At 50.0% G+C, this 22,026-nt stretch overlaps 2 protein-coding genes across 10 annotated transcripts in view; one reads left to right on the top strand and one right to left on the bottom strand.

Moving 5' to 3' along the window:
* Positions 1-22,026, top strand: part of LOC117869139 (alpha-2-macroglobulin-like protein 1) — a 777,004-nt gene that overhangs the window by 189,823 nt on the left and 565,155 nt on the right. Inside the window, exons 1-8 of one of the 6 annotated variants that reach the window (XM_034755675.1) lie at positions 7,237-7,554; positions 8,588-8,777; positions 9,223-9,385; positions 12,096-12,148; positions 13,187-13,207; positions 14,047-14,200; positions 15,328-15,412; positions 15,671-15,800. In XM_034755675.1, the coding sequence (XP_034611566.1) occupies positions 7,484-7,554; positions 8,588-8,777; positions 9,223-9,385; positions 12,096-12,148; positions 13,187-13,207; positions 14,047-14,200; positions 15,328-15,412; positions 15,671-15,800 (867 nt within the window). In that variant the 5' untranslated portion in view covers positions 7,237-7,483. Of the gene's footprint in view, positions 1-7,187; positions 7,555-8,587; positions 8,778-9,222; positions 9,386-12,095; positions 12,149-13,186; positions 13,208-14,046; positions 14,201-15,327; positions 15,413-15,670; positions 15,801-22,026 lie in introns of those variants that run through there. The other 5 variants (XM_034755672.1, XM_034755671.1, XM_034755676.1 and 2 more) reach the window with 5 other exon arrangements.
* The window catches only part of LOC117869140 (alpha-2-macroglobulin-like protein 1), a 582,774-nt gene that overhangs the window by 153,686 nt on the left and 407,062 nt on the right, over positions 1-22,026 (bottom strand). The window lies entirely within an intron of this gene.

The following is a 22,026-nucleotide window of genomic DNA, read 5'->3' as shown; positions in this document are numbered from 1 at the left end:
CTTATAAACTACAAATCCTTTTTTTATATTTAACACTATTAGAAATGCTGGAGGTGAAGTGGGGTTTGAGGGTGGAGGCGGCCAGCTTGCGACCCCAACATAATAACCGTGCAACCCCCTGAGGGGTCACGACCCCCAGTTTGGGAACCAATGATCTCGACTGAGCTCCTGCATAACACAGGCCAGAGAGCTGCATCAGCTCTCCCTGTGCTCAGCCCATTGCTTGTGTTTGACCAAAGCCCGTCCTCCCGCAAGGCAGCCAGTCGGGATTTGAAGATGTCCCTCGTTGTTCTCTCCATCCCAACTCATAAATAAGAGCCGGTGGAAAACTGAAAGTTGGCTCCAAGCACAATGCGCCTTCCCCTCGGCCGAGGTGTATTTCGATGGGAATCCATAGCAGGATCTATTCTGTCTGTGCCCTGTCCCATCCAGGGGGTCTGTGGGGCTGGCTCCGTGCGGTAGAAGAGCAGGGGGTCTGTGGGGTTAGGAACAGGCTCAGTGCTGATGAAGGGCAGTGGGTCTGTACAGCATGTTCAGTGTGGGTGGAAAAGACGAGGGCTGGAGCCACAGGCTCCGGCTTCCTCTGGGCCCTGGGGGTGCTCAACCCCCTGCTCTGCCCCAAGCTCCCACCCCGCCCCTTCCCACCCAGTTCCACCCCTCCCCCAAGCACATCTTGTCCCCGCTCCTCCCCCTCCCCCCAGCTCCTCCCGCACACAGTGGAACAGCTGATTATGGTGGGCGGGAAGCTCTGGGAGAGAGGGGGAGCAGTTGATCAGTGGGGCTGCCGGCAGACAGGAGGCACTGGGAGGAGGAGGAGCTGCCTGCCGGTGGGTGCTAAGCACCCCTAATTTTTTTCCATGGGTGCTCCATGGCTGAAGCACCTACGGCATCGGCGCCTCTGGCTGGAGTATACTCAGCACACAAGCAATGTACGGAGACTGTAGCAGCAAAGATTCAGCTTCATAGATTCCTGGAGCAGAACTTAAAGGAAACCATGCAACCTTGATTTCAAAATTGCCAGTGATGGAGAATTCATCACAACACTTGGAAATTGTTCTACTGGTTAACTACCCTCCCTGTTGAAAATATATACTATATTTCCAGTCTCAATTTGTCTAGCTTCAACTTCCACCCACTGGATTGTATTATGCCTTTCTCTGCTAAATTGAACAGTCTGTTATCAAATATTTGTTTCCCGTGTAGGTACTTATAGACTAATTAGCCATCTCTGTGGTAAGGTAAATAAGTTCAGCACTTGAGGATATCACTATAACGCATGTTTCTAATCCATTAGTCATTCTCGTGGCTCTTCTTTGAACCCTCTCCAATTTATCCACATCCTTCTTGTAAGTTGAAACTGGTCACAGGATTCCAGCAGTGGTCGCACTAGTGCCAAATACTGTACAGAGATAAAATCACCTCTCTGCTCCTACTCCAGATTCCCCTGTTTATGCATCCAAGGATCACATTAACCCTTTGGGCCACAGCATCACATTGGAAGGTCAGTTCAGCTGATTATCCAGCACTGACCCAAACCCTTTTTCAGAGTCACCCATCCAGTAAGTATGGTCGACGGTCTTTGTTCCCAGGTGTGTACATTTACATTTAGCCACATTGGAACACATATTGTTTGCTTGCGCCCAGCTTACCAAATTTATCAGTAATTTGTCCTCTTCGTTGTTTACCACTCCCCCAATGTTTGTGTTGTCTGCAGGCTTTATCACTGATGATTTTAGGTTTTCTTTCACATCCTTGATAAAAATGTGAAATATCATAGGACAAAAAAATGATCCTTACATGACCCCCGGGAAACTCCTCCGATCAATCATAGTTCCCCATTTACAATTATATTTTGAGACCTATCAGTAAGCCAGTTTTTAATCCATTTAATGCGTGCCATGTTAATTTTATATAATGTTCCAGTTTTTTAATCAAAATGTTGTGTAGTATCAAGTCAAACATCTTACAGAAATCTCAGTATAGTACATCAAGACTATTACCTTTATCTATGAAACTTATAATCTCATCAAAAAAAGATATCAAATTAGTTTGACAGGATCTGTTTTCCATAAGCCCATGCTAATTGGTATTAATCATATGACTCTCTTCTAATTCTTTATTAACCAAGTCCCGTATCAACCACTCCATTATTGTGCCAGGGATCCATGTCAGACTGACAGGCCTCTAATTACCCAGGTCATCCCATTTAACACTTAAAGTATTAGCACAACATTAGCTTTCTCCCAGTTGTCTGGAACTTCCCCAGTGTTCAAGACTTACTGAGAATCACCACTAATGGTCCAATGAGCTCCTCAGCCAACCCTTTTAAAACTCTTGGATATAAGTTATCTGGAGCTGCTGATTTTAAAATGTCTCAATTTGGTAGCTGCTGTTTAACATTCTCCCCAGATACTAGTGGAATGGAATGAGTGTTCTCCTCTTCATATGACATGACAACGTCATCTGTTTTTTCCCAAATGCAGAACAGAAATATTTATTGAACCCTTCTGCCTTTTCAGCATTCAGGAGCAGCAGACGCTCCCAAAAAGTGGGGGGCCACTGGTGCCCGAGCCATGGCCCCCCCTTTTCATCATCCATTCCACACGAGCCCCCATCCCCACATCACCTCTTCTCCCCAAGACCCCGCCCCCATTCCCTCCTCTCTGCCCCCTTGCACCCATTGCTTGACCTTACAGTAAAAAGCGAGAGGAAATAGTCCTGCCGCTTTTTAAAATGATGGGGCCATGGCCCCCTGGCACCCCCGTTCCAGTGCCCTTGTCTGCATTATTATTGATAATTCTACCATTTCATCTAGTAATGGACCAGTACCATTGTTAGCATTCAGATTATTCTTCAGATATGCGGCACTTCATGTAATTTTTGATAAAGTCTATCAGGGCACAGTTCCACATCACTCAGCCCAAGCAGCAGAAGTAATAGCTGTCATTGTTGCACTAGAAAATGCCAACACCAATACAAACATCACGGTCTGCACCGATTCAGACTGGATAATGCGAGCACTACTATACTGTATGACAGTATGGAAGCGGAGAAATACGTTATCAGCAGATAATCACCCTGTAGCTTACGCGGGATGCCTTCTCCATGCATGGTCCTTAGTGGAAGCAAGGAGGGCCCATCTTCAGAATCAAGCTGAAATTTCATTGTTAAATAGTAGAGTGGATCAGCTAGCTAAACAAGCTGCTCTTCTTGGGCCAGAAACAACTTGGAATAAAGTGAATCACACCGTCAGTGCAGTCAGACCAGTTGATTGTACAGATCACCATGACATAGTCTATCTTCAAGGGCAGGATGCTGAAATTGCAAAGTTACTGAAGGAAGGCAAATGCTAAACACACCAAATATTCAAGCATGCATCAAGGTTGGTAATGTCTGCAAAGGAAAAATCTGATCAACCTGATAACACCAATGAGGACCCGATACCAATACTAGTGGTTCCTACTATTTTAAGAAAGGAGCTAGTACAACTAGCCCATGGACAAGGATACTTGGGTTAACAAAAGACACTACAGGGATTGGCTACAGTGGGATGGTGGCCTCCCATTTCTTCGGATACCGAGCACTTTATCAATAATTGTCTGCGCTGTGCTTATAACAACCCTGATACCCAAATCCGAAAAGGACCATTGTTGCACCAACCTGTGGATGGACCCTGGGTTAGGGTTCAAATAGACTACATTGGTCCCCTGCCCTGGACTGGACATGGGAATGTATATTGTCTTGTCCCAATAGATTGTTTCTCAAAATGGATCGAAGGATATCCCACGAGAAATTGCACAGCAACCACTATGGCGAAGGTGCTCCTAGAGAATGCTTTTAGTTGATTTGGGCTGCCCAGAATTACAGATTCGGACCAGGGTGCCCATTTTACTGGTGAGGTCAGAAGACAATTATGTATCGCTTTGGGAATACGCCAGAGGTTCCACATTGCAGGTCACCCCCAAGCCTCCGGGCTGGTGGAATGCTCGAACTGTACCATAAAAACAGCCCTCAGAAAGGTGATCGATTCCATGGGCAAAAATTTGGACCAACGATTGCCACTGATATTAATGGCCATTAGGTCCACCATTAGTACTCATGGGTTCACCCCCTCTGAAGCACTATTTGGACGACCTATGCTGACACCCGAACAATGGTGGATTCCAGAAGCGGTGCCACCCAACAAATACCAACCAAGAGTCATCACTCACCGGCACATAAAGATTATGCTCAATACCACCACAGAAGTTAAAAAAACTGTAGCTAGCAATCTCAAAAGTAATATCAGGAAAGTGGAACAAAGATTGAACAACAATTTAAGACACATTGAATAGGATGTGGGAAACCAAGTCCTGTTCAAATATTATTTGGACAAAAATCATACACTGAGTCCCAGATGGGTGGGACCAGTGACTATAATCAACAAGGCCAGTCCATCAACTTATATTTTGGAATTAAGATCTGGAAAGAAAAAGATCCAAAAGTGGTTCCACAGCTCCCAAGTGAAGCCATGGAAGGGTCATCCTACTGCTAGTATGCCAAAGAATGATGGAAAGCCACATAAATAACTGAACTAATAATGTCATGTCATCTTCTTACAGGTGAGGAAAACTAAAGAACATGGCCATGTGAGTGCAGAGTACCAGGAAGGATCCACCTAAAGTACGGTCATTTGGAGGGCTAGTACCAATGTTCAGAAGAGGTAGAGATCTCGGAATTTTCTACTAAAATACTCCTAACTTCAGCATATTGGATTATCCCTGAAGACGTCATGTTGGAATTGGTTATGGTATACGCCTATGTACTTGAAGGATATTGTTATATGGTTATTAAGGAACAAAAAGGCAATAATATCCTAATATCCTTCATGCTACATGACAATTGGGAACATGATCCAAGTTTGAACCCCACTGGGCAACTAAAGTACATAAAGAAATTATCCACTGAATGCAGCTGGATGTTAGACCCCTCGCCATTTCTTGGATGTTCACAGGATCTCAAAGACTGGGACTCTTTTAAATGTGTTAAGATGAAGATCTCTGTACCACCGTATCTGTCACCTGGGAATTTCAGTATGTCAGCCATTCTTCACCATCACAATCCTCGCACCTCCATTGTCAAACTGTATGTATACACTCCGGATAATCAGTACCACATTATGAATTTATCATGTCATCCTTGCTATAATCAGTGTTCCACTTCGTTGAGCCATTATGTTTCGTCTAAATTTTGTCTTTTGGATAATTCCGTTCTTATACACAATGTCACTTGTACCGGGCAATTAACTATAGGAATCAACATCTCGGACTCTGGGAAATGGACAGTGAAAGGTCCTTTTGAACTGGTTGACCACTTTAAGATTACTGTCTCTCCACCACCAAGAATAAGTTATGTGGGACCATTTGTAATCAAGAAGGATGTCACAAGAATCATCATGATTGATCCCCAGTTTGTCCTTAAACGTATAATCATGCCTGTGCAAATTTCCATCATCCCAATGCATAGTACTTGTGCTCCATACGTCATTCCCCTTCTCAGAGGATGGAATGCCTGGCTTAAAGGTATTTTGACCACCTCTACGTATCAAAGGCGTAAACGTGATCTAGTGGCAAAGGTCCTGGGTGACGTAGGAGCTGGACTTGGAGTTTTAAATACAATAGACCAAAATCTATCGGCCAAAAGAATTGGGGAATTGGGCCATGATGTTTCGACGCTATCAGTTGTATTCTTATCCCTAACACACATCTCTTTGCTTTCACCTGACTTACCCGCCTCCTCTTCATCATACACCGCACCATACCTGGGGTATTGGTCCACTGGGTGATTAGATACCAGAGTGGGTCGTATCTGCACTTCTGAGAAAAAGGGGTATCCATTTTCTCTCCCTCTAATACCCCCGATTTATTCTGAGTTACCTTTTTCCCCCTTTGAGGCAACAGCATTCAAATTGTTCTTAAGTAAGTATATTATTGTCTTTAACTCTGCTGGCCATATATTTCTTCTTGTATCCCCTTGATTTCCTTATCAATTTTCTACAGTTCCTAGTTTCTGATTTATATTTGTTACTGTCAGCTTCTCCCTTCTCCCCTTTGATATACATCATTTAAAAATATATTTTATAGTTGCCTTCTAAGCCAGGTCAGTTTTTTTTAACCCCTATGGTCCCCTTCCTTGATTTTGGCTTTTGGGGCATCTACTGAAGTGTTTTTAAACAATTTCCAATTATCAGTCACATTTTTCTGATTAAATTCTTCCTCCCAGCTACTTTGGCTCATAATTGTTATCCGTGTTGTGAAATTGGCACTTTCACAGCACCAAGTAGAAATATTTCTGGTCTGGACACTATTCTGTTTGCACATTATAAATGTGGTTGTCAGGATCACTTGTACGTAGACTACCATTCATTTTTAGTGCTGTGATCAGAACCTCTTTATCATCCAAGAAGAGGGCTAATGTACAATACTCCCATGCTGGATGCAACACTTTTTGAGTTAGGAAATTGTCATCTTTAATATGAAGAAATTCCAAGGACATTTTAGTATTAGCAGCATCACACCTCCAGCATGTGTCACTCACATTGAAATCCCCCAGGATCACACAGCTTTTTTCCTACATTCTATAAAGAGCTGCATAAGGAGCTTCTCCATCCTGTTCCTTGGTGGGATTTGACGATCTGCCCCAGACACAGATAACTGCTAACCCCTCATCTTGTGCTGTATCGGTTAGGACAGGGATCCATAACCATTGAAGATCATTTTCTACCAATTTGTTAGTGACTCGGAAACAAGTCTGAGACACTCTAAAAAAACTACCTGTGGTAATGCTAACCGTGTTCTAAAAAATGGCTCGACTTGTTTTTGGTGAAAGTTTACAAAAAAAATTCAACCCAAGGTAGAGCCTGAGCATGGAAAGTTCATCCCCGGCAGTCCCAGTGTGGGAACGTTAGACGCGATCGTGAATGGGGGTTTCATGAGACATGCTCAGCAACCCCAATGTTCCTCTCATTTGCATTGCAGTAGTGGGATCGCTGACAGCACCCACTTTAACGAACTCATTTCTCAGCAAGCTCCTCCCTCCTGCTCCTGCCAGAGCTTTCCCAGCATCCCGGCTACTGCACCACCACCGACCCCAGAGGGGTCCCACCCCCTGCCGTGTAACCAATGCGAGGGGCCTCCTGGCTTGTCTGAGCCTTTGCCAGGCAGCATCCTCTGACTCAAGCTGCAACAACCTGCCAGAGCCTCGAATCCAGCAGCTGGGGGTGGTGGGTAAATATTGTCCTGGCTGCGTCCCCAGCCCCAACCAGAGACCTGACACGTCCCTTGTTTACCCCGGATCAAAGCGAATCTCTGGCTCCAGAGTCTGTATCAGGGCAGAGCAGGCTGGTCTCCAGCACAGAGCGTGGGGGAGAGGGAGGAAGAAGGACCCAGAGGGGGGTGACGTGTGTGTGTCCTCTTGTGCCTGCCCGTCTGCCTGCACCCCAGGAATGGGGGCCCCGGTAACCCCGGTCTGCCTTCTGCTCCTCCTGCACCTGACAGCTGGGACGTCTGCAGAGCCGTAAGCCCTGTCCGTGTCTGTCTGTCTGGCCGCTTGGTGGGCAGTGAAGGGGGGTTGGAAGCAGCCGAAGGCACCGATGAGGGGGCTGCTTGATCCGAAACTGATGGGACAGATCCGTTCTCCTCTGGGAGCTCAGTCCCTGACGCTGGGTCCCTCCAGGGCCCCCCTGGTCCTGTCCCTCCCAGCGGCGGGGGAGGTTGGCTCTGGTTAAGGCAGTGGCTTGGGGGGCAGGAGATCTCGGTTCAGTGCCCAGCTCTGCCACAGACGCCCTGTGCGCCCCCGGCCAGACACCGACCCTCTGAGCCTCAGCTCCCCTCTGTACCAGGGGGTGATGATCCTCTGTGGCCGCCTGCTCCCGTCACCCTGTCACCTCCTCAGACCACAGCCTGTCTCTGCCTGTGAGTCTGTCCAACCCAGTGCAGGGGGCCCAGCTGGGGTAGGCCTCTAGGCACCAGTGAAATAGAACAGTAATTACTGATGAACCCAGTGCGTTAAACGAACGTCTTAGCCAAAACAGGACAGTGCCCCAAAGGTGCAAAAGCTGAAGGGTTCCTGCAAGAGCCCGTGGAGGCCCCGGGGTGCAGATTGGTCTAGGGGTGGGGGTGGGGCTGTATCTAAGCCAGTAACTGGCTGCAAAGGGCTCAGGTGCTCAGTACAGCCCCAGACTAACCAGCCTCCCCCCGCCGTGCACAGGGGTCTCTGCTCACTCTCAGCGCCACTAGCTGCCCCCTTCTGGGCAGACCGAGCACCTGAGAGGCCGGAGATGGAGGGGGACTGAGCCCCTCTCTGCGCCCCCAGGACACCTCCCGCTGTGCGGGAGGCAGGCTGGGGTGGGGGATGTAGAGGAGGGGCCTTGCCCTGCCCCTGCCCTGTGGTTAGAGAAACGAATCAGCCTCCAGCACCGTCAACCCAGCTTTGGCCCCAGAAGAAGGGACACTCAGAAAGCGGGAGTCACCCCCGGTCCTGGGGGAGGCTCTGGGCTGTCCCCTCCCATCCCCCTCCCCCACTGCCCCCGGTGCTTTTCCCTCCTCAGGCACTATGTGGTGGTGAGCCCAGCCGAGCTCTACCACCCGCACACGGGGACGGTGTCAGTTCATCTCAGCGACCTCAATGAGACCGTCCGGGTGAGCATCCAGCTGGAGAGGGGGGATGGGCTCAGCGCTATCACCCTGCTGGAGAGAGAGGTCCAGGAGCCCCGTCTGCACGAGAACGTGCGCTTCCAGGTGAGCCCCCGCCCACAGCCATTGGCACGGCCCCGGGCACTGGCCATGGGCCCGGAGCCCGTCATCCCCGGGTCTGCAGCCCCAGCCCAGCCTCAGGCCCCGGGCACAGCAGGGCTCAGGGGACTGGCCATGGACACGGAGCTGGTCACTCAATGGGCAGCTGTAGCCACAGAACTCAAGCCCATCCCTCAGCAGCGACAGGCAGGGGGGAGCGGGGATGGGGTGGGGGGCACAGAGAGCGCCCTGGCTTCCAACTCCATCGAACGCCCCAGGTTCATGCTCTCTCCCATTCAGGGTCCCCAGGCTGGGGAGGGTGGTTCCTGTGTTTTGGGGGGGCTGGAACAGGGACTCACAAACACCACTGGCCCCCCATGTGATAGCGGATCTGCACCACGATCGGCTGGTTACTGGCCGCTGTGGCCTTGCTGGGGTTTCCCGTGTGCAGGTTCCAGCCCCGTCTGGGGGGCAGCAGGAAGTGGCAGATCTGCACGTCTCGATCCGGGGAGATGCCCTGCAGTTCTCTGAGCGGAAGAAAGTGCTGCTGCGGGCGCTTCAGCCCGGGACCTTTGTGCAGACGGACAAGGCCATCTACAAGCCGGGACAGACAGGTGAGAGGGCAGGAGCTGCTGGAGCGATTTTCTTAGGGACCCAGGCTCTTGGGACAGATTCCCGGGCTCTGGGGATGGGCTGGGGGCCTAGCGAGGGATTTGGGACTCTCACTTCTAGGCCCCTATCTGCACCCGGCCCCAGGGGAGAAGAGGCCCAAAGCCAGAGGCCTGTTTGGGGGGCTATATGGAACCAAGTGGGGGTCTCAGCCTGTCCTTGGTGATCGACAAAGCCCTGGCTGGGATGATTTGATTGGGGATTGGTCCTGCTTTGTGCAGGGGGTTGGACTTGATGACCAACTGCGGTCCCTTCCAACCCTGATATTTTATGATTCTATGAAAAAAGAACAGGAGTTCTTGTGGCACCTTAGAGACTAACAAATTAATTTGAGCATAAGCTTTTGTGGGCTACAGCCCACTTCATCGGTTGCATAGAATGGAACATATAGTGACGAGATATATATACATACAGAGAACATGAACAGGTGGGAGTTGCCCTACCAACTCTACGAGGCTAATTAATTAAGATGAGCTGTTATCAGCAGGAGAAAAAAACTTGTGTAGTGATAATCCAGATAGCCCATTTCAGACAGTTTGACAAGAAGGTGTGAGGATACTTAACATGGGGAAATAGATTCAATGTGTGTAATGACTCAGCCATTCCCAGTCTCTGTTTAAGCCTAAATTGTTGGTATGTAGTTTGTATATTAATTCAAGTTCATCATTCTCTCCTTGGAGTCTGTTTTTGAAGCTTTTTTGTTGCAAAATTGTCACCTTTAAGTCTGTTATTGAGTGACCAGAGGGGTTGAAGTGTTCTCCTACTGGTTTTTGAATGTTATGATTCCTGATGTCAGATTTGTGTCCATTTATTCTTTTGTGTAGGGACAGTCCGGTTTGGCCAATGTACGTGGCAGAGGGGCATTGCTGGCACATGATGGCATATATCACATTGGTAAATGTGCAGGTGAACGAGCCCCTGATGGCGTGGCTGATGTGATTAAGTCCTATGATGGTGTCACTTGAATAGATATGTGGACAAAGTTGGCAATGGGGTTTGTTACAGGGTTTGGTTCCTGGGTTAGTGTTTTTGTGGTGTGGTGTGTGGTTGCTGGTGATTATTTGCTTCAGGTTGGGGGGCTGTCTGTAAGCAAGGACAGGTCTGTCTCCCAAGATCTCTGGGAGTGAGGGATCATCTTTCAGGATAGGTTGTAGATCTTCGATGATGTGTTGGAGAGGTTTTAGTTGGGGGCTGAAGGTGACGGTTAGTGGCGTTCTGTTATTTTCTTTGTTGGGCCTGTCCTGTAGTAGGTGACTTCTGGGTACTCTGCTGGCTCTGTCAATCTGTTTTTTCACTTCAGCAGGTTGGGTATTGTAGTTTTAAGAACTCTTGATAGAGATCTTGTAGGTGTTTGTCTCCTGTCTGAGGGATTGGAGCAAATGTGGTTGTATCTTAGAGCTTGGCTGTAGACAATGGATCGTGTGGTGTGTCCTGGATGAAAGCTGGAGTCATGTAGGTAACTATAGCGGTCAGTAGGTTTCTGGTATAGGGTGGTGTTTATGTGACCATCGCTTATTAGCACAGTAGTGTCAAGGAAATGGACCATTTGTGTGGATTGGTCTAGGCTGAGGTTGATGGTGGGATGGAAATTGTTAAAATCATGGTGGAATTCCTTGAGGGCTTCTTTCCATGGGTCCAGATGATGAAGATGTCATCTATGTAGCGCAAGTAGAGTAGGAGTGTTAGGGGACGAGAGCTGAGGAAGCGTTGTTCTAAGTCAGCCATAAAAATGTTGGCATACTGTGGGGCCATGCGGGTACCCATAGCAGTGCCGCTGACTTGAAGATATACATTGTCCCCAAATGTGAAATAGTTGTGGGTGAGGACAAAGTCACAAAATTCAGCCACCAGGTTTGCCGTGACATTATCGGGGATACTGTTCCTGATGGCTTGTAGTCCATCTTTGTGTGGAATGTTGGTGGAGAAAGCTTCTACATCCATAGTGGCCAGGATGGTGTTTTCTGGAAGATCACCAATGGATTGTAGTTTCCTCAGGAAGTCAGTGGTGTCTCAAAGATAGCTAGGAGTGCTGGTAGCGTAGGGCCTGAGGAGAGAGTCTACATAGCCAGACAATCCTGCTGTCAGGGTGCCAATGCCTGAGATGATGTGGCGTCCAGGATTCCCAGGTTTATGCATTTTGGATAGCAGGTAGAATACCCCTGGTCGGGGCTCTAGGGGAGTGTCAGTGTAGATTTGTTCCTGTGCTTCTTTAGGGAGTTTCTTGAGCAGATGGTGTAATTTCTTTTGGTAACCCTCAGTTGGATCAGAGAATCATGGCCTGTAGACTGTGGTGTTAGAGAGCTGCCTGGAGGCCTCTTGTTCATATTCCAACTTATTCATGATGATGACAGCACCTCCTTTGTCAGCCTTTTTGATTATGATGTCAGAGTTGTTCCTGAGGCAGTTCATGCAGTTGTGTTCAGCACCCATCGGCCTCCCCTGGAGGCCTCCAGCCACTCAGGGCAGGCCCGTGGCTCATTGGTAGAGGGCAGCATGGGGAAGCTGGCGCTGCGCTGCCCGGGCTGGGCCCATTCTGCGGGTTCACAGAGGCCGTCAACTGCCCGGGGCGTCCGGCTGGGACCTTCCCCAGCTGGGAATTCACTCACACAAACCAAGCCAGGGCTGATTCCGGCCTCTGCCTCTGCTCCTTTCCAGTGAAGTTTCGAATCGTCAGTTTGGACAAAGACTTCGTTCCCAGTACCCGGAAGGTGAGAGCTGGAGGTGGGGGGTGGGGGCAGGGTACCAGGGCCCTGGTGCACTGAACACGTTAGGTTTGTCTACACCAGGCAGGCCATTCATCTGGTTTGAAATCGGACAGTCCTCTCCTTGGGTGGTTTGCCCCCATCCAGTACATGCTTGTGTCTGGTATTGGAGGGGGGGCACCATTTGGAAGAGCGCACTGCTCCGCCCCTGCTGGCATGAACTCACACACACCAAGTGTGCGAGGTCACGCCAGCGAGGACAGGCCCACACCATTCCTGGAAATCCCAGGATCTCTGGTATTCTGGGAATGCCTCAGCTGCCACCCTGGTCTACACTGCTGCAGGGGGCGAGTCTCCCAGGGCAGGTTAACAGCCTTGCAGTAGGGGGACTTGTGCTGGCCTGCTGAAAACAGCCATGTGGAGAAGCCCCCTGAGCTACAGAGCCTAGTGCCTTGGGCAGTGGCCCCTGTTGTTTGCAATCTCTTTACTGCGCAGAGAGGGTTGATTGCACATTGCATGGAGCCAGAATGAGGGCGCTGGGCACCCACTGGCTTTAGTGCAGTCTGTGATTGGCTGTGGATGCCAGCCCCCTCTCCCGGGATGACAGTCATTAGCACCTTTCAGCCTAACCGTGTTGTGCGCTCTGAGTGAGGTGGCAGAATCGGGCCCAGTGTTTAAATACAGATTGACAGCTCCCCTCCCAGCCATCTCGCCTGGGCACTGGCTGCAACGCAGACCCCCCCGGCCCTTAGACTGCCCCTTGACAGAGACCCCAGCATCTCGCCCTGCTCCTCCACACACACACCAGCCACCCACTGCCCTGTCTCCGCCAACGCGGGAGGGGGGCATGGGAGGTGCGAGGGCTCCAGCCTCAAGGGCTCCCCTTCCTGTCCCTGCTCTCTCGGTCACCCCCACTGCTGTCTGCATGATCCCCCAAGGCCCCAGAGACACCCCAGTCCTGGGGAGGTCACAGACAGACCCGTGGGCAGTGTGGGGTGTTTCCTGTCCCTCTAACCAGCCATCTCCTGTCTGTTTGCTTTGCAGCTGCCCCTGGTGACCGTGCAGGTCAGTCTGTGCCTCTCCAGCCTCCTCCTCTTCCTGTCTGGCTCATCCGAGAGCCCCCGGGGGTGTTCAGTCTTGGGGATCCCCGAGGAGTCTGGGCTGTGACCACAGTGTCCAGCAATCCAGCCCTAGACCCCTCTGCCCTGCTGTGGGGGTGCAAAGGGTCCCAGAGCACAGGCCGTTTCTGGGCTGGGCCCCATGGGGGGCAGGGAGGGAACATTTGTGCCATCAGGTTACGTCCTCCCCACCCCGAGTTTGCAGCGTCTGGGGCTGTCTGTCCGGGAGGCAGGTGGGTTTGGGCTTGGCTGGGATCCCTGCCTGAGTCGCTCACCCCGAATGTTCCCAGCCCCCAAACTCTGGGTCAGGCGGTGACTTGATACGGCCAGTGGGGAACTCAGCAGGGAGCTCCCTTGGGAGCCTGAATGGGGGAAGGGCGGGGAGGAGGGAGGGTCTCTGGGAGCTGCAGCGGCAGAGGGGAGGGGTGGAGGTTTGGGGCGGCTGCGTGGCGGGAGGGGGGCAGGAAACATACCCACAGAGGCCTAGCACTGAGATGGAAACGGTCCCTATGGCGTGTTCCCTGGGCTTTGTCCAGGCTGGAGATGGAGTGTCCCTCAGGAGCCTGTTCCCCGCCAGGGGCAGTGCCCTCGGGTCAGGGCTGAGGGGCACTGGCAGGGGCCCCCTTACCCAGCGGCTGCCCGGCGGTGCCTGCTCCAGGCTAAGGAGAAGGATTTGAGCCCCTGGCCGTCGATCCAGCCCCCGTCGGCAGCACGAGGCACTCGGGGGCTGCTGGGGACGAGCCGTGTGTGGGGACAGTGGCTGAGCAGGGCGTGTCCGTTTGCCAGGATCCCAGCGGGAACCGCATCGCCCAGTGGCGAGATGTGACTCCACAGCAGGGCATCGTGGATCTGTCCCTCCCACTGTCTGCAGAGCCGGCCCTGGGGACGTACGCCATCGAGGCGCAGGGGACGAGGCACTCGTTCAGCGTGGAGGAATACGGTGCGCAGCGGGGCCCAGGGTAGCACCCATATCTGCCCTGTGCCCCCCAGCCCCACCTCTGCTCCTCCTGGAGCACAAGGGCTCTTCACACAAACACACCCTTCCCAGAGCTGGTGTTGCTGGGAGAGGGAAGGAAATGTCAGTGGCTCCTTCTCCATCTTCCACCCCAAAAATAACCTCCTCTGGCTCCTGCGGGGGAGGGGGAGAGAAGAGCTCTGATGTCTCCCTTGAAACAGCTGCCACCTACCCACCCTTGCCCCAGATACCTGACCCTGACCCCCCAACTGCCTCCCACCCCCCTGCCCCAGACACCCTGCCTGAGCCCCCAACTGTCTCCTACCCCAGTTCCCCACACACCCTGCCCTTGAGCCCCACCCTCCCCAATGCTCCCCCCTTTCCACTGCTGGCCAACCCCCATACCGCAAGCAGGAGGGAAAAAGCAGGCACCCCCAACTTCCTGCCCCACCTGGTGCCCCATCCCAGTGCTGCACATTCACCCAGCCCCAACACACACTCCCCTCCTGGGGCTTCTGGGCCTCGGAGCCGCCCAGCCAGCTCCTGTCAGTGCCCCAGGACGGCCCAGACCCTGAGGGACAAACTGCCCTGGAGCAGCCCCCCGGCTCCTCTGGGCTGAGCCCAGGGGTGAATTTGGCCCTGTCTGTCCAGGCTGCCTGGCGGGGCCCTGCTGGGGACGAGGTCCCAGCCGAACACCAGCTCCCAGAGGGAAACAGCCGGGACCTTATCAGCCAGGAGAAACGCCCATGTCAATGGGCCCCCATGGTCCCTGACGTGACCCCGCTCTCAGCCCCACGTGGTCCCTGGCACGTCCCCACTCTCAGCCCCACATGGACCAAGGCCCAAACCCTCCATTGGGGCCAGGCAGTGGAGGACAGAGGCTGTTTTTCAGTTTATTGTCAGTGGGGTTGAAAAGACTCCTGCCGGCTGAGGCTCCTGCTGCAGCCTCTTCCCAGCCCGGCTCCATTTCCGGGCCCTTCGCCTTCCTGCCCGGCCGGCAGGTTGGTGGGGGGCTGCAAGACCCGGGGAGAAGCTCCAAGGCCGAGGATCGCGATGAAACCCCCGAGCCAGGGCTGCGGGTCGGTTTCACCCCGTCCCTCTCTGCCCCCCAGTGCTGCCCAAGTTCAAAGTGACCCTGGAGCTGCCCCCCGTGGTGACGGTGCTGGATGAGACGCTCCTGCTGCGGGTGTGCGGCCGGTGAGTGTGAAACCAGCCCTACCAGGCTAATAAGGGGGGGCTGGAACTGCCCTGGACCCTGCCCCCCAGGCCAGAATCTGACCTGCCCCTTCCCTGCCTGCGCCCCTCTGCCCCATGCTCATGGCCAGGCAGGATTCCCTGGGGCTCTCACTCCCACCCACACGACGAGCCCCACCCCAGCAGGGACCCGCCCCTCATGGGCAGAGGCGTTGGCCCTCTCCCCTCCCACTTACCCTCTCCCTCCCCTCTGCTAACCAGATACACCTATGGGAAGCCCGTCCAGGGGAGGGTCCAGGCCAGCCTGTGTCGGGAGGAACAACCACCATATCACCGGTACCATCTTCATGGCGCGCTAACTGGGGCTCTGTGCACAGAGCTTACTGGCCAGGTGAGTGTGACTGGGGCGGGGGGAGGTACATGACATGCTGCTGGAGGAGGCTCCTCTCCATGTTTTTCTTACACTGGCCAGAGAGGGCGCTGTGATCTGCCTTGGTGATATTGGTGACATTGGGGGGTGGGGACATAAGAGCGGCCAGACTGGGTCAGACCAAAGGTCCATCTAGCCCAGTGTCCTTTCTGCCGGCAGTGGCCAATGCCAGGTGCCCCAGAGGGAATGAACAGAACAGGTATCACCAAGGGATCCATCCCCCATCGCCCATTCCCAGCTTCTGGCAAACACAGGCTAGGGACACCATCCCTGCCCATCCTGGCTAATAGCCATTGATGGACCTATCCTCCATGAACTTATCTAGTTCTTTTTTGAACCCTGTTAGAGTCTTGGCCTTCACAACATCCTCTGGCAAAGAGTTCCACAGCTTGACTGTGTGTTGTGTGAAGAAATACTTCCTTTTGTTTGTTTTAAACCTGCTGCCTGTTAATTGCATTTGGTTACCCCTAGTTCTTGTGTTATGAGAAGGAGTAAATAACACTTCCTTATTTACTTTCTCCACACCAGTCCTGAGTTTATAGACCTCTGTCATATCACCCCTTAGACATCTCTTTTCCAAGCTGAAAAGTCCCAGTCTTATTAATCTCTCCTCATATGGCAGCCGTTCCATACCCCTAATCATTGTTGTTTCCCTTTTCTGAACCTTTTCCAATTCCAATATATCTTTTTTGAGATGGGGCAACCACATCTGCACACAGTATTAAAGATGAGGCCGTACCTTGGATTTAAATAGAGGCAACATGATATTTTCTGTCTTATTATCTATCCCTGTCTTAATGATTCCCAACATTCTGTTTGCTTTTTTGACCTGCCGCTGCACATTGAGTGGATGTTTTCAGAGAACTATCCACAATGACTCCAAGATCTCTTTCTTGAGTGGTAACAGCTAATTTAGACCCATCATTGTCTATGTATAGTTGGGATCTGTGATCCCCGTAAACTGCGAGAGATGAGAATTAAGTGCCATCCAGCTAATTAGCAGAGCAGCCAGCAGCATGTGTTCAGGTGCCCCTCCCCCCAGGTTGCTCCATCCTGCAGCTGCTCCTGGGAGCCGGGACCCTCCTGCTCGCTGTGCAGAGCAGCGGGGTGGGTGTGATGTCATGGTGTCCCTCTTCCCTTGCCCCTGTACCCCATCTCCACAAAACAGGGCAGAGGGGACAGCCTGGCTCAGTAGGACTGGGATCATAGAAACAGAATATCAGGGTTTGGAGGGACCTCAGGAGGTCATCTGGTCCAACCCCCTGCTCAAAGCAGGACCAACCCCAACTAAATCATCCCAGCCAGGGCTTTGTCAAGCCGGGCCTTAAAAACCTTTAAGGATGGAGATTCCACCACCTCCCTAGATAACCCATTCCAGTGCATCACCACTCTCCTAGTGAAATAGTTGACGATTAAACCATTACTCCTTGTTCTGTCATCTGTCACCACTGAGAACAGCCGATTTCCATCCTCTTTGGAACCTCCCCCCCCGCCCCTTTCTGGTAGTTGAAGGCTGCTATCAAATCCCCCCTCACTCTTCTCTTCTGCAGACTAAATAAGCCCAGTTCCCTCAGCCTCTCCTCATAACTCATGTGCCCCTGTCCCCTAATCATTTTTGTTGGCCTCCGCTGGACTCTCTCCAATTTGTCCACATCCCTTCAGTAGTAGGGGGACCAAAACTGGATGCAATACTCCAGGTGTGGCCTCGCCAGTGCCGAATAGAGGGGAATAATCGCTTCCCTCAATCTGCTGGCCATGCTCCTACTAAAACAGCCCAATATGCTGTTGGCCTTTTTGGCAAGAAGAGCACACTGCTGACTCATATCCAGCTTCTCGTCCACTGTAACTCCTGGTCCTTTTCTGCAGAACTTCTGCTTAGCCAGTCAGTCCCCAGCCTGTAGCGGTGCACTTCCTTCCTAAGTGCAGGACTCTGCACTTGTCCTTGTTGAACCTCATCAGATTTCTTTTGGCCCAATCCTCTAATTTGTCTAGGTCACTCTGGACCCTATCCCTACCCTCCAGCGTATCCACCTCTCCCCCCAGCTTACTGTCATCTGCAAACTTGCTGAGGGTGCAATCCATCCCATCATCCACATCATTAATAAAGATGTTGAACAAAACCGGTCCCAGGACCGACCGCTTGGTACCGGCTGCCAACTAGACATCGAGCCATTGATCACTACCCATTGAGCCCGACAATCTAGCCAGCTTTCTATCCACCTTATACTCCATTCATCCAATCCATACTTCTTTAACTTGCTGGCAAGAATACTGTGGGAAACCATATCAAAAGCTTTGCTAAAGTCAAGATATATCAGGTCCACTGCTTTCCCCATATCCACAGAGCCAGTTATCTCATCATAGATGGCTATCAGGTTGGTTAGCTGCTGCCCTCTGAATGGTGAGTGGCTGAGTGTCTTTCTTAAAGAGACAGTGAGGGCACTGTTTCTCAGCTTTCCCCAGCAGCCAGCTCACAGAGTCTCTGTCTCTCTCCCCCTCCCCATGCCCAGGTACCCCATCTCCGCAGAGGTGGGGAGGGGAGACAACAGGGCTCAGGACAGAGCAGGAAAGCTTTCAGTGAGTGTCTTAAAGAGACAGTGCACGGCTTTCCCCAGCAGCCAGCACACACACTGTCTCTGTGTCACAGACACACAGTCTCTGTGTCACACACAGAGTCTGTCACACACACACTCTGTCTCTGTCACATTCACCTCCCAACACATACTTGTATTATTGTTGCTACCTCTTGGTACTTCCTGTAATGCACATATATTCTCTGTAATTTTATTCTTTGAAAGTCTGTTCTTTTAGTGTTTTGACTGGTCTATGCATTTCATAATTTTTATTTCTCTTACACTTAAATTTAATTATGTGAGTATTGAGTTCTAAAATGCCTAACCTGTCCTGGCTGGAGTAATTATTCCTATGGTAACTTTTTAAAAATATATTAGATCTAGGTTATTTTTTTCTACTGGTAGTGCACATAGGTACATACCTTGGTACACATAACAAAATTTATTCCGCACATGGATGGAAAAAATTAGAGGGAACATTGGTTGGGATTATGTTTTCCAATGTGCATTACTTTGCATTTATCAACATTGAATTTCATCTGCCATTTTGTTGCCCAGTCACCCAGTTTTGAGAGATCCTTTTGTAGCTCTTTCCAGTCTGCCTGGGATTTAACTATCTTGAGTAGTTTTGTATCATCTGCAAATTTTGCCACTTCACTGTTTACCCCTTTTTCCAGATCATTTATGAATATGTTGAATAGTATTGGTCCCAGTACAGACCCCTGGGGGACACCACTATTTACCTCTCTTCATTCTGAAAACCTACTATTTATTCCTACCCTTTGTTTCCTATCTTTTAACCAGTTACCAATCCATGAAAGGACTTCCCTCTTATCCCATGACAGCTTACTTTGCTTAAGAGCCTTTGGTGAGGGACCTCCTCAAAGGCTTTCTGAAAATATAAATACACTACATCCACTGGATCCCCCTTGTCCACATGCTTGTTGCCCCCCTCAAGGAATTCTAGTAGATTGGTGAGGCATGATTTCCCTTTACAAAAACCATGTTGACTCTTCCCCAACAAATTATATTCATCTATGTGTCTGACAATTTTGTTCTTTACTATAGTTTCAACCAATTTGCCCAGTACTGAAGTCAGGCTTACCAGCCTGTAATTGCTGGGATCACCTCTGGAGCCCTTTTTAAAAATTGGCGTGACATTAGCTATCCTCCAATTATTTGGTACAGAAGCTGATTTAAAGGACAGGTTATAAACCATAGTTAATAGTTCCGCAATTTCACATTTGAGTTCTTTCAGAACTCTTGGGTGAATGCCATCTGGTCCTGGTGACTTGTTACTGTTAAGTTTATCAATTAATTCCAAAACCTTCTCTAGTGACGCTCCAATCTGTGACAGTTCCTCAGATTTGTCACTTAAAAGGGCAGCTCAGGTTTGGGAATCTCCATCACATCCTCAGCTGTGAAGACCGATGCAAAGAATTAATTTAGTTTCTCCGCAATGGCCTTATCATCCTTGAGAGCTCCTTCAGCATCTCGATTGTCCAGGGGCCCCACTGGTTGTTTAGCAGGCTTCCTGCTTCTGATGTACTTAAAAAAATGTTTGCTATTACTTTTTGAGTCTTTGGCTAGCTGTTCTTCAAATTCTTTTTTGGCCTTTCTAATTATATTTTCACACTTCATTCGCCAGAGTTTATGCTCCTTTCTAGTTTCCTCACTAGGATTTAACTTCCATTTAATAAAGGATGCCTTTTTGCCTCTCACTGCTTCTTTTACTTTGTTGTATAGCCACAGTGGTACTTCTTTGGTTCTCTAACTATGTTTTTTAATTTGCGGGATACATTTAAATTGAGACTCTAATATGGTGTCTTTAAAAAGTTTCCATGCAGCTTGCAGGATTCTCACTTATGGCACTGTACCTTTTAATTTCTGTTTAACTAACTTCCTCATTTTTGTGTAGTTCCCCTTTCTGAAATTAAATGCTACCATGTTGGGCTGCTGTGGTGTTTTCCCCACCACATGGATGTTAAATTTAATTATATTGTGGTCCACTATTACCAAGCGGTCCAGCTATATTCACCGCTTGGACCAGATCCTGTGCTCCACTTAGGACTAAATCAAGAATTGCCTCTCCCCTTGTGGGTTCCAGGACTAGCTGCTCCAAGGAGCAGTCATTTAAGGTGTCAAAAAACTTTCTCTTTTCATCCCTTCCTGAGGTGATATGAACCCAGTCAATATGGGGATAGTTGAAATCCCCCATTATTATTGAGTTTTTTATTTTTATCGCCTCTCTAACCTCCCTGAGCATTTCACAGTCACTATCACCATTGTGGTCAGGTGGTTGGTAATATATCCCTACTGCTATAATCTTATTATTAAAGCATGGGATTACTATCCATAGAGATTCTGTGGTACTGTTTGGTTCATTTAAGATTTTTACTTCATTTGATTCTACTCTTTCTTTCACATATAGTGCCACTCCCCTACCAGCACGACCTGTTCAGTCCTTCCAATATATTTTATACCCTGGTATTACTGTGTCCCATTGATTATCCTCATTCCACCAAGTTTCTGTGATGTCTATTATATCAATATCCTCATTTAAAATGGGGCACTCTAATTCACCTATCTTATTATTTAGACTTCTAGCATTGGTATATAAGCACTTGAAAAACTTGTCACTTTTTAGCTGTCTGCCATTACATGATGTAATTGAATGGGACTTTTTTTTTCATTTGACTGTTTCTCATCAGATCCTACCTGTATTTTATCATCTTCCATCCTCTCCTCCTTACTAGGACATAGAAAATCTGCATTAATAGATCCTCCCCTAAGGGATGTCGCTGTCTGAACCACGTGCTCCTCCACCTCTGTTGGCTTTCCCCCAGGCCTTAGTTTAAAAACTGCTCTATGACCTTTTTAATTTTAAGTGCCAGCAATCTGATTCCATTTTGGTTTAGGTGGAGCCCATCCTTCCTGTATAGGCTCCCCCTTTCCCAAAAGTTTCCCCAGTTCCTAATAAACTTAAACCCCTCCTCCCTACACCATTGTCTCATCTACACATTGAGACCCTGCAGTTCTGCCTGTCTAACTGGCCCTGTGTGTGGAACTAGAAGCATAATGTCAAGTATCAGGGGGTAGCCGTGTTAGTCTGTATCTACAAAAACAACAAGGAGTCTGGTGGCACCTTAAAGACTAACAGATTTATTTGGGCATAAGCTTTCGTGAGTAAAAACCTCACTTCTTTGGATGCATAATGTCACCATGGAGGTCCTGGACTTCAATCTCTTACCTAGCCTAAGTTTGGCCTCCAGGATCTCTCTCCTATCCTTCCCTATGTCATTGGTATCTACATATACCACAACCACCAGCTCCTCCCCAGCACTACACAGAAGTCTATCTAGATGTCTCAAGAGATCTGCAACTTTCACACCAGGCCGGCAAGTCACCATACAGTTCTCCTGGTCATCGCAAACCGAGCTATCTATGTTTCTAATGATCGAATCCTCCATAACTATTACCTGTCTCTTCCTAATAACTGGAGTTCCCTCCCCCAGAGAGGTATCCTCAGGGTGAGAGGATACCACAACATCATCTGAAAGGAGGGTCCCAGCTATGGGATCATTTCCCTCTGCTCCAGTTGGATGTTCTCCTTC

The sequence above is a fragment of the Trachemys scripta genome, chromosome 23 (assembly GCF_013100865.1).
Source record: "Trachemys scripta elegans isolate TJP31775 chromosome 23, CAS_Tse_1.0, whole genome shotgun sequence".
Taxonomy (NCBI): Eukaryota; Metazoa; Chordata; order Testudines; family Emydidae; genus Trachemys; species Trachemys scripta.
This window is presented reverse-complemented; position numbering and strand designations above follow the sequence as displayed.